Source organism: Alligator mississippiensis, chromosome 3 (assembly GCF_030867095.1).
Source record: "Alligator mississippiensis isolate rAllMis1 chromosome 3, rAllMis1, whole genome shotgun sequence".
NCBI lineage: Eukaryota > Metazoa > Chordata > Crocodylia > Alligatoridae > Alligator > Alligator mississippiensis.
The window spans coordinates 45,840,290-45,853,093 of NC_081826.1; the positions used below are offsets into that span (position 1 = coordinate 45,840,290).

Genomic DNA, 12,804 nt, shown 5'->3' on the forward strand with positions numbered 1-12,804 from the left:
AATCTGTTAATAGTTAAAGATGAAAGCTGCAAGGTGAAATATAAAAGTATCTTTTGTATTGTATTATATTGTCTATTTTAGTATGTTTATCAGTTTTCCAGAAAAGAATGAATGAGGAAAACTTTTTTACCTTGCTATCAGGGAACATAAGAAAAAGGTAGAGTTTTTCTTCAATCACTTTTGACTAAATTAATATGAAACTAAAAGAGATTTAAATATAATGAAATTGAGCATAATATACAATAAATAGCATTCTGATCTCCGAAGCATAACAGAATAATAAATTCTACCTGTTACCAGCTTCCTTTTTGATTGTACTGCCCTCTGAACAAAAGCAAAATGGGATTAATCACACAATGTTTGTTAAATGTTATGATGGAGAAGGTCAGGATACTGTATATACACTTCCACTGGCATAGATGATATCAGCCACTGTTTGAAACAGGGTACTGGAGTAAACAGACCTTGAGTCCAATTCATAATGTCAGTTGTGTTAAGTGTTACTTAAGTGTTAAGTACTATGTAATTAGAACTGAAGTAATTGATAAGTATTTGTATAATACAAATAAAAGTAAAAATAAAAAGAGATGTTCAGATTAAACCCCACTTTTAGTCCTAGTGGAGTTAAATGAGAAAATCCTTTGATTTCTTTGAGCATAGAATTTGTGTGTTCCAAGCTATGGAATATTTTCAATTTACTGTTTTCCACAGCAAAGATATAGTTCTGACATCCCCCAAAATTAAGAAAACACTGATTTCTGGAGAAAACAAATGTAAAAGGTCACAATTTTAAGCAAAAAAAAAAAAACCCTCTAGTTTTTCAAATAAAATTATATAGAATTTTTTAAATCCAAGTCATGTTTTCAGACTCAGATTCACTAGGCTTGAAGAAACATGACTATGAAAAACCTGAGAAAAAATCTTATTCAATAGCAACCTTCCCAGTGGTACAAAGAGCAGAATTTGTTATGAAACAAACCTAAATCACTTCATCACAGAAGTTACAGCTGTGACAAATTTACAGTCTTATGGCTGCATATATATGTTCAAATAATCTGGGAAAATTCTCCCAAGCTTGTTTTCTTGGGAGCAAAACTTACCCAGAGATGCCTGAAAAGATATTTGAATGATGACTCCTGAAGACCAGAGAGCTTGCAGTCTTAACATGAATACCAGGGGCCCCTGTGCACTCATCTCAGCATATTCTCCAAGATCCCTCAGTCTGCCTGGGCACAGATGGCAGCAATGCAGAGTGAAGCCATGATTAGGTGACCCAGACCACTCAGGTCAACCAGTGTCTCCCCTACTACACAATGTGGGGATGACAAAGGGAGTGTGTTCTTCTCAGCTTGATCAGTAGATTTCAGCAAGCAACACACTATCACTTGGGGGAAGAACGGGCCTGAGCAAAGTACCATGGGATGCTGAAGAACTGTTCTGTGGCTTCTCTCAGAAGAGAATGTGTACAGACATTCACTGTCCCAGAAGAAACTCCCCCAGGAGTGATTTAACCCTGGTTGTTTCCAGGTAATTTTTCCTCCCAGAGTGGCCATTTTTACTATGGGAGAAAAATCCTGGGCATCTGTACACTAGTGTTTTCTCCTGGGACAGCAGTGACTGTGTATGTGGCCTTTTAAAATTCTAATATATTGGTAACCTACATAAAAAAAAAAAAATGTTCACTGACTACCTACTTGAATGATTCCTCCTAAAAATGAAACTGCTGCAGCAACTCCAATCCTCTTCATTTCAAATTCTGATAAACCCAAGACTCCTGAATTGTTACTTGTAGTGAAATTATTGCTGCTCAGAGGAACTAGACGTTCAACAGCATTGGCAGATATCAAAGAAGTTAAAGCAAACGTTCCTGAAAAAGAAAGTTCACATAGTAGTTACCAGTAAGTTCACACTCTCACTCTCACTGCGATATAGATTTATTATTAAAGCCACATTTCCAAAGCACAGCCTCTTAGTGACTGTGAAATTTTATACATTCAGTTACTGCAAGTGCAGTTTAAAAAGTACCATCACCTGTGAAATGCAAATATCTACATATAGAATCGTATTTGATTTTTGTCAGTAAATTTGCACAAAGTAACAGGATTCAAAATTGCTCAAGCAAGTGATCTGTTTGCATGCACACATACACAAATAAGGATGCTTTCTCTCAGTATCTGATAGACTCCAAGGGAGAAAAACAAGGCCCTCAAGTACCTAAGAGAATGCAATGTCCCATCAATATTTGTGTTACAGAGCTCTTCTCCTTCTGTGCCTCATTTGAGAATCCAGACAACTGGAAACCAGAAACCACCAAATGGAAGAACTGTAAATGTATCCCTAGACTTCAGAACTAGAATTTCAGTAAATACTGCAAGGTGCTTATAAGTGCAAAAGTCATATTATGGCAATAGACAATGACAGTTAGCTACCTTGAACTGCAAACTAATAGACTAGATAAGAAAGTGCAAGGTCAGTGTAAAAGAATTCAGTGTTCTTAAAGAATACTGGTATTGTTTGGCCCTTTTCAAGCATCTTGAGCAGAGATAGCATATATCAGTCAATCCTTGCTGGGTCCATAAGGGCCTCTTTTATAGAGGGACTCTCTCTGGTAGGGAGAAATACCTGAAGTATATTTACTAGATTATGTGATGGCTCATCCACATCCTCACAGGGATTTACAGTGCCTGGGTAACCCACTTTATGCCATCTGTGAAACATCTAAATCAACTTGCTGAAATGCTGTCAGGGAAAGAACAGCATCATCTGGAAAGGAAGAGCAGAGCAGATTGGCATCAGGCAGCTTTTCCATCTTAGAATTTAGATGAGATAGAAAATATGAATCATGAGAAACATGACTTATGAGGAAAGACTGAATGACCTAGAAAGACCTAATCTGGAGAAGATAAAACTGATGCTGGTTCTAAAGAAGATGGAGATGGAGTATTCTCTGTGGCTGCAAGGGACAGAACTAGGAGCAAAGGTCTTAAACTGCTGTAGGGATTTTTAGGTTAACTATTAGAAACAACTTTTTCAACGTGTTGGTAGTTGAGCATCAGAACAGGCTACCTAGAGATTTTGTGGTATTTCCATCCTTTTTAAGAGCAGGTTAAGATAGTCACTTTATTGGGATGAGTTAGTCAGAGATGATCCTGCCTTGAGGAAGGGGTTGGACTAGATGGGGGTGGCCAGTTTGCTGCAAGGATGTCACAGGTGGCATGGGCAAATGCTGTGTGTGGCATGCAGGCTCTGGGCACTCAATAAAGGGAGACACCAGAACAGAGGCAGGGGCTGCTTGAGCCTCTGGGCTACATGGAGCAGAGGAGGATCAAGCCACTTCTGTGAGAGGAAATACCACTGCAGAGAGTCCTGCACTCTGAAACTGGAGGCCAACCCCATGATTTATCCAGAAAGTAGGCTTGGAGCCTAAATTCAGGCTCTTTTCTTGTCTGGAAGGTGAAAGATCTATTTCCACAGAGTATGATACTAAGATTGAATATGTCCATCTGTAATGGACACGGTTTAAATCCTAGAGATCTGAAGGAAGCCAGGATGATGGTCAGGAAAATAAATTAAAAGGGGAATAAAAATATTACCAAAAGGAAGCCTGGAAAGTATGCGGGAATATAGGGGAGAATGGAGCCTTACTAGGTAAATCTACATGAGACATTTTACCATGCAGTAGACTAATCTACTGCACACTAAAGCATCACAATCTACACGTGTGGGGCATTTACTGCACAAAAATTATGCTACCATGCAGTTGCCTAGTACTTGTAACTACAGGTACTAGATTAACTGCACAGTAGTTACTGCGCAGTACTGCACTTGTAGATGCTGACCAAGAGCAAATTTGCTTCCAGTCAGCATAGGCCCCAGAGGGCCACAGGAAACAGGGAGCTCTCTGTCCCCAGTCCTGGCATTGCTCAGCTCCTGGCTCTCCCCAGGAGCTGAGAACCAATCAGCACTGGGACTGGGGAACTCTCTGCCCCCCATCCTGGCTCCCAGTGCTGAGCTGGGAACTCTGTAGAGTAGGGGCTGAGAACTCAGCCCCTGCTCATGCTCCAGAGCAGCTCTGTGCATTGCAGAGCTGGGAGCTCCAGCCCCCACTCATTTTCTGGAGTTCCCAGCTCCGCACTATGTAGAGCTGCTCTGGGGGGTGGGTGAGGGCTGGGAACCTAAGCAGGGCAGCTGCTAGCAAGCCCCATGCCCCTCTGCTCAGCAACGGTCTGGCTAGAAACTGCCCCACTTGCAGAACAGTTCCTAGCAATCCCCCTTCTGAGCAAGGGGGTACGCCCAGCAGGAGGCTCACTGGGAAGCCCCACTCAGCTGCAGCAGCACCTATCTCCTTGCCCTATGCACATCAGGTCCCATCCTGATGTTCACAGGGCCAGGGAACAGCTGCCAATGCAGCTAGCAGAACTCCCCTGACCCTTTGCACATCAGAACTGGCCCCCATACCCTTTCTCAGCCCCTGGGCTAGCACCCAGGAAAGCCTGGAGCTCCCCGTGGCTGCTACAGGAGGCAAGAGCAGGATAGGAGCAGATCTGCTCCCAAAAGGGTGCATGTGTAGATGTGCTCCCAGGTACTGTGCAGTAATCCTAAACCATATTAATAGCACAAGTAGATGCACCCACTGAGTATATCATTGCCTAGTGCAGATCCAGAAGGGACCTCATTGCACTTAAGGAGATGCCAGAGGACCAAGAAAAATTAAAGCAGCACAGATTAAAAGACAGAAATGAAAGAGCACTCTCTCTCCAAGTGAGGCAAAAGGCCAAACACCATCCATTCAGACTGAAAACACTCCTTGTAAAAAGGCAGTTGAGGAAAACCAAGTAATAGAAAGTGTGCACTATTATTTATCACTCGGGAACCAGCAGCGGGAGGCACTCGGGAACCAGCAGCGGGAAGGACAGGAGGCAGCACACGTGTCCTGCACGCATGTGTGCCCTTCTTACCAACCAACTGACCGGAGGCGGCGGTGGCAGCAGCAACAACAGAGGAATCGGCAGCGGGGGCAGCAGCAGCTGATCCCCCGAAGGTAAGTGTGGCGGAGGGACCCGGCGCAGCTGAGCCGGATCCGGAGGGGAAGCCCCCCGGGTCCCATATAGCTGAGCCGGTAGGGAGCCGCGCTCCCGAGCCGCGCGGCACGAACAGAGCGAGCAAACAGGGAGGGCTAGGAAGGGGACTGTCCCCCCAGGCCAGGGGGCACCCCCGGGGCTAACCCTTGGGGGAGCAGGCTCCTGTGGCAGCGGATCCCCCCAGCGGGGGAGCGTAGAGGCAGAACTGCCGGCAGGCACTTCCGGGTAGACCGGGGCACCTGATTGGCCGTTGGAGCGGGGCGGGTAATTCAAACTGTGGGCTTTAAAGCCACGGAGTGACGTAGTTCCCAGCACTCGGGAACCAGCAGTGGGAAGGACAGGAGGCAGCACACGTGTGTCCCGCACGCATGTGTGCCCTTCTTACCAACCAACTGACCGGAGGCGGCGGCGGCAGCAGCAACAACAGAGGAATCGGCAGCGGGGGCAGCAGCAGCTGATCCCCTGAAGGTAAGTGGGGCGGAGGGACCCGGCGCAGCTGAGCCGGATCCGGAGGGGAAGCCCCCCGGGTCCCATATAGCTGAGCCGGTAGGGAGCCGCGCTCCCGAGCCACATGGCGTGAACAGAGCGCGCAAACAGGGAGGGCTAGGAAGGGGACTGTCCCCCCAGGCCAGGGGGCACCCCCGGGGCTAACCCTTGGGGGAGCAGGCTCCTGTGGCAGCGGATCCCCCCAGCGGGGGAGCGTAGAGGCAGAACTGCCGGCAGGCACTTCCGGGTAGACCGGGGCACCTGATTGGCCGTTGGAGCGGGGCGGGTAATTCAAACCGCGGGCTTTAAAGCCACGGAGTGATGTAGTTCCCAGCACTCGGGAACCAGCAGCGGGAAGGACAGGAGGCAGCACACGTGTGTCCCGCACGCACGTGTGCCCTTCTTACCAACCAACTGACCGGAGGCGGCAGCGGCAGCAGCAACAACAGAGGAATCGGCAGCGGGGGCAGCAGCAGCTGATCCCCCGAAGGTAAGCAGGGCGGAGGGACCCGGCGCAGCTGAGCCGGATCCGGAGGGGAAGCCCCCCGGGTCCCATATAGCTGAGCCGGTAGGGAGCCGCGCGGCGCGAACAGAGCGCGCAAACAGGCGCGCTCTGTAAGAGCACGCCGGCGTTTGCGCAGGCGTTCGTGCCGGAGGGCGGGCCAGGAGGGCCAGGAGTGGGACTCCTGTAAGGGTAGGGCGTAGACACCGCGCAGGTCTACAAACAGCAGCTTATAGAATGGTGTCTACGAGGAGTACTGCTAGGGCCTCTGCCCAGGGGGACAAGGCTACCAGGGGCAGGTCTGAGGCCTCCACCCAGACCGAGCCCATGGGGGAGGCGGTGTCCCCCTACCTCCTGGCCTGTGGGGTATCCCCAGCAGGGCCGGGGGGGGCAGAGATTGGGGGCCTCCACACCTGTCCAGCAGGTGCCCGTCTTAGGGCTCTGGAGGCACAGGTGAGGGAGCTCCGGGAGGAGGTTAGCAGGCTGAGGGGGATCAGGGAGGCGGAGGCTGAAATTGACAGTTATTTCCTTTCCCTGCAGGCCCAGGCACCCAAGGAAGAAGCACCCCGGGGAATACCCTCCACAGCAGAGTGGCAGACGGTCACAGCCAGGACCGGAGCGGCACGCAGTGAACCGGTACCAGCTTCTCCAGTCTGACTGGTGAACAGGTACGAGGCCCTGGCGACCCTGCAGGAGATGGAAGGGGAGGAGGACACCCTTGGGCAAGAAGAAACACCACGTTCTTCACACTCCAAACAGATCAAGAGATCCACGATGACTCAGAGGAGGAGGCGACGAGTGCTCGTCATAGGAGACTCCATCCTGAGAGGTACGGAAGGACCCATCTGTCGCCAGGACCCCTCGGCACGAGAGGTATGCTGCCTCCCTGGAGCAAAGATTCGGGATGTGACAGAGGTAATCCAGGCCAGGATCAAGCCTACCGATTATTACCCCATGGTCCTAGTCCATGTGGGTACTAATGATGCGGCCAGGAGAACCCCCGATCACTTAATGGCGGACTACTGTGCTCTGGGCGGCGTGCTGAAGGAGTTCGGTGCCCAGGTGGTTTTCTCTTCCATCCTACCAGTGACCGGACGAGGAAGACGGCAGGAGAACTGCATCAGAGAGACCAACTGGCGGCTTCGGCAGTGTCTCGAGGCAGGCTTCGGCTTCCTGGACCATGACCCGCACATCACGATGAGGGACATGCTCAGCTGGGATGGGCTTCACCTGTCCCCCAAAGGTAAGCGTGTGTTTTCTTCTAGGTTGGCGGATCTCCTCCGGCGGGCTTTAAACTAGGCTCATCGGGGGGAGGGGAGTACGAGGGCAGGGGAAGCTGTGGACCACCAAACCATGTGGCACCCACAAGGACAGCCCAGCCTGAAGAAGGAGTACATTGGGAACCTGAAAGCCATGGGGAGGCCAGCACAACAGAACAGGTAAGGAACAAGAAGGTAAGAAACAATGGGCCCCATGGGACTGGGAGCGGGGGGGCAGCAAAGGCGCCAGTCGCAGGGCTCAAGTGCCTATATACTAATGCTAGGAGCATGGGGAACAAGCAGGATGAACTAGCACTCCTGATTGCACTAAACACCTATGACTTAATGGGGCTAACAGAGACCTGGTGGGATTCATCCCATGACTGGGCGGTACATATTGAGGGCTATAGATTGTATAGAAAGGACAGGTCGGGGAAGAAAGGGGGGGGGGTTGCACTTTATGTCAGTGAGCAATATACATCAACCCTCATCAACACAGAATCCGAGGCTGAGGAAGTAGAAGGATTGTGGGTTAGGCTACATGGGGGGCAAGGAGAAAGGGATTTGGTGGTAGGGGTCTGTTACAGACCCCCACACCAAGGGGAAGAAATAGATGCGGGGCTCCTGAGGCAACTCTCGGAGACCATAAAAGCTAAAGAGGCGGTAGTCATGGGGGACCTAAACTACCCGGACATCTGCTGGGAGACGCAGACAGCAAGGTCCCATCGCTCACGCAGGTTTCTAACTTGTGTACAGGACCTCCACCTGACACAGGAGGTGTATGGTCCCACTAGGGGGAATGCCATACTGGATCTGGTATTGGCAACGGGAGATGACATGATAGGGGACCTCCAGATCGGTAGCTATCTGGGAGACAGTGATCACCTTATAATAGAATTCAACATAAGACGGCGAGTGGGTAAGGTAACTAGTAGGGTAAAAGTGCTAGACTTTAGGAAAGCTGATCTCATTGCACTCAGGCGATTAGTCAAGGAAGCACTGCAGAGTAGGAGTTTTGATGGGATGGGTGCCCAAGAAGGGTGGCTGTGCCTAAAGGAAACGATCCTTTGGGCACAAAGCAAGACGATCCCTGAGCGAGGCAAAAGAGGGAAAGGGGCCAGGAGGCTTCCATGGCTGACCAGAGAAATCCAGGGCAGCCTAAGGGCCAAAAGGGGAGCACATAAAAAGTGGAAACAGGGTGAGATCACTGAAGATGAATATACCTCCTCTGCTCGTGCTTGTAGGGAGGCAGTTAGGCGGGCCAAAGCTACCATGGAGCTGAGGATGGCAACCCAAGTAAAGGACAACAAGAAATTGTTTTTTAGATATATAGGGAGTAAAAGGAAGGCCCAGGGAGGAATAGGACCCCTGCTAAATGGGCAGAAGCAATTGGTGACAGATAGGGGGGACAAGGCTGAACTCCTCAACGAGTTCTTTGCCTCAGTGTTCCTAAGCGAGGGGCACGACAAGTCTCTCACTGGGGTTGTAGAGAGGCAGCAGCAAGGCGCCAGACTTCCATGCGTAGATCCTGAGGTGGTGCAGAGTCACTTGGAAGAACTGGATGCCTTTAAGTCGGCAGGCCCGGATGGGCTCCATCCGAGGGTGCTGAAGGCACTGGCCGACGTCATTGCAGAGCCACTGGCGGGAATATTCGAATGCTCGTGGCGCACAGGCCAAGTCCCGGAGGACTGGAAAAGGGCTAACGTGGTCCCCATTTTCAAAAAGGGGAGGAAGGAGGACCCGGGCAACTATAGGCCGGTCAGTCTCACCTCCATCCTTGGTAAAGTATTTGAAAAAATTATCAAGGCTCACATTTGTGAGAGCCCGGCAGGACAAATTATGCTGAGGGGAAACCAGCATGGGTTTGTGGCGGGCAGATCGTGCCTGACCAACCTAGTCTCTTTCTATGACCAGGTTACGAAACGCCTGGACACAGGAGGAGGGGTGGATGTCGTATACTTGGACTTCAGGAAGGCCTTCGATACGGTATCCCACCCCATACTGGTGAACAAGCTAAGAGGCTGTGATGTGGATGACTGCACAGTCCGGTGGGTGGCAAATTGGCTAGAGGGTCGCACCCAAAGAGTCGTGGTAGATGGGTCGGTCTCGACCTGGAAGGGTGTGGGCAGTGGGGTCCCGCAGGGTTCGGTCCTTGGACTGATACTCTTTAATGTCTTCATCAGCGACTTGGACGTGGGAGTGAAATGTACTCTGTCCAAGTTTGCAGATGACACAAAGCTATGGGGAGAAGTGGACACGCCGGAGGGCAGGGAACAGCTGCAGGCAGACCTGGATAGGCTGGACAAGTGGGCAGAAATCAACAGGATGCAGTTCAACAAGGAGAAATGCAAAGTGCTGCACCTAGGGAGGAAAAATGTCCAGCACACCTACAGCCTAGGGAATGACCTGCTGGGTGGCACAGAGGTGGAAAGGGATCTTGGAGTCCTAGTGGACTCCAAGTTGAACATGAGCCGGCAGTGTGACGAAGCCATCAGAAAAGCCAATGGCACTTTATCGTGCATCAGCAGATGCATGACAAATAGGTCCAGGGAGGTGACACTTCCCCTCTATAGGGTGTTGGTCAGACCGCAGTTGGAGTACTGCGTGCAATTCTGGGCGCCACACTTCAAGAAGGATGCGGATAACCTGGAGAGGGTACAGCGAAGGGCAACTCGTATGGTCAAAGGCCTGCAGACCAAGCCCTACGAGGAGAGACTAGAGAAACTGGACCTTTTCAGCCTCCGCAAGAGAAGGTTGAGAGGCGACCTTGTGGCTGCCTATAAATTCATCACGGGGGCACAGAAGGGAATTGGTGAGGATTTATTCACCAAGGCGCCCCCGGGGGTTACAAGAAACAATGGCCACAAGCTAGCAGAGAGCAGATTTAGACTGGACATTAGGAAGAACTTCTTCACAGTTCGAGTGGCCAAGGTCTGGAACGGGCTCCCAAGGGAGGTGGTGCTCTCCCCTACCCTGGGGATCTTCAGGAGGAGGTTAGACAAGTATCTAGCTGGGGTCATCTAGACCCAGCACTCTTTCCTGCTTATGCAGGGGGTCGGACTTGATGATCTATTGAGGTCCCTTCCGACCCTAACATCTATGAATCTATGAATCTATGAATTTTTGCCCTTGGAATTAGGAGACAAGAGATGCAGAGTGCATATGCTTTATACAGGTACTACTTGAGCAAAAGGTCTCCCAGCTTGAGTGCTTGAGATACATATGTACCTACAATGGGAATGCAAGCATGGAAAGGCACTTGAACGACAGGCACTTGAAGCAACCACATGTTCTCTTTGTTTTAATGAAAGAGGATACACTAAAAAAAAAATACAAATAAAGGCTATGCAGTAGACCACCTTTGCCTGGCTCCTGCCACAAAATTATCCTCTAAAATGTAAGCTTTCATTTTAATAAAAGTTTCTAGCTTACAGATGAACTGACTATATTTCATTGGTCATTTTAAACAGAAGCATCCAGCTAGCTCACTTGTTTTACAATTCCAGACTGCTTCCCCACGTATCAAAAGTCTCAAACACTGCCTACTTTCAGGGAAGAAAACCTTCAGGTTTCTCCCAAACAATATATACCTGAATAACAGCCTATCTAAATTTAATTCAATACCAGAATACATATTGAATACCAGAATGCTCTGCCTTCTATGTAATTTATGCAATTGTGCTACTCATTGGAAAAATTCGATTATTAAAACAACTTAAAAATTAACTGAGATGGCCACAGAATTTTTAGTTTGCTGAATCATTACTTTGGAATCCAAGGACCCTGATGCAGAATGTAGTTTCCGTTTGCCATGAATTATATGGGGGGTTGAAAAATATACCATGCATGTTAGAATACGAATTCTATGCATTTTAGAACGCATATTGGTTTCCCAGAAGACCACATGGCTCCTACAAAACTGCTAATAGCATTGCTAAATATAGGTTTTGGCACACATTTTCAAAACCATACAACTACTCAAAAGACAATGATTGTTCCTTAGTAAATCTATTAACAAAAGGAAAATGTAGCTCTGCTAAGTGGTGCAGGATTCACTATATGTGTGGTTGCAATTCCAAATTTCCAAGAACCACCTCCTTCTTACTTAAAAGATTCCCACAGCTAGTCTCTCTCCCTCAGAATGAGGGATATCACTCCCTCATTTTTATCTGTTGTTGATTTGGGGAAGGCTAATTTCCTTCACCCAGTCCCACTGTTCTTTTCTCCTGGAGCCATGTAGCTGACCCACTCTTCCCCTGACCTTCAAAAGAACAGAGCAGCATGCTGGTGGTCCAACCTGGTAAATACTCTTCCTTTTCCATAACAGGCTCTCCCTCAGCCAAAAGCAGTAATTTAGTAAGTGCTGAGAAATATTCCAGTCTGGCTGTGGTAAGTGGTTCTGCTGAAAGCAGACAGAGGTGTTCCATAGTCATAGCTACTAAACTCTTCTTGGCTGCCTAGTTACTGTAAAGGGGATGAAGAGACAGCTGCAGGAGTAATATTTTTCTTTAATGAAGTATTTGGAGTTGAGATCATGCCGTTTTTGCAAGAAATACTAGGTTTGTGTTTTAGCAAAGTAAGGAGTAATTAAGCTTTTCCATACTTTAGAAACAGCCAGACATTTTGTTGCTCTTGTTCACATTAAAAAAATCTCCTCGGCTGAGCCTTTGTCTGCTGAAGCTTTAGCCTCAAGCAAATCTGTACTGTGGAGTTAAACTCCTGGTAAAGTACATTTATAAAAGAAGAACTGATGCAATATTAAATTATACTGGCAGGAGTGGCTAAAATATAATCTTAACAATGCCTTTTTCCTTCAAAAAATGTTTCTTAAATATAAAAAGATGTAGCTGTTAAAAGGCAACACACGCACATTATATCTATAAATCTATAAACGTTCATTTACTCTGTTTCTAAGACATTTCCTTTTCTACTGATCCTGCAAGGCAGAATGATTTTCCTAGTTTCAGAGAATGTACCCTGCAACTTGCAGGTTTAGAACCTAAAGTTTTCTAGACACTTACCTGTTGCAACATGGCGTCCCATCCCAAATATGGCATAAATAATGACAGGAAAGAGAGAGCCATATAAACCAAATACTGGGTGGACTGAAGACAAAACAGCAAAGGCCAGCCCTATAGAAAATACAATGAGAATTAATAAATTATACATGCATCAAGACACATTATTGTTACTTTGATGAAAGGAAAAGTCCACAGCTTTTATTAATAGCAAGAATAAAACACTTTTAATGATGACATTATAAAAAGCTAGGGGATAAGCCAACCACTACCTTGTAGGGCTTAGAACAAAATTTCTACTGGCAATTGTTTCCATAAGTGTCTATTGACACAATTCTTGTGTTGAGGCATCTGGTGCCAGATACTGGCAGAAACAGAACACTAAACTATGAAGACTATAGGCATGATTTAGTATAGCAGCCCCTACATTCCCAGGCTGATTAAACTAAACACAAATC

The 12,804-nt window shown here is 48.1% G+C and overlaps 1 protein-coding gene across 4 annotated transcripts in view; it reads right to left on the reverse strand.

The window, feature by feature from the left end:
• Positions 1-12,804, reverse strand: part of SLC26A7 (solute carrier family 26 member 7) — a 146,909-nt gene that overhangs the window by 92,763 nt on the left and 41,342 nt on the right. For 3 of the 4 annotated variants that reach the window (XM_006268766.3, XM_059723893.1, XM_059723894.1), the window contains 2 exons: positions 12,350-12,460; positions 1,695-1,867 (listed from right to left, as the gene is read on the reverse strand). In XM_006268766.3, coding sequence (XP_006268828.1) covers positions 1,695-1,867; positions 12,350-12,460 — 284 coding nt within the window. Of the gene's footprint in view, positions 1-1,694; positions 1,868-12,349; positions 12,461-12,804 lie in introns of those variants that run through there. The other variant, XM_019486513.2, reaches the window with a different exon arrangement.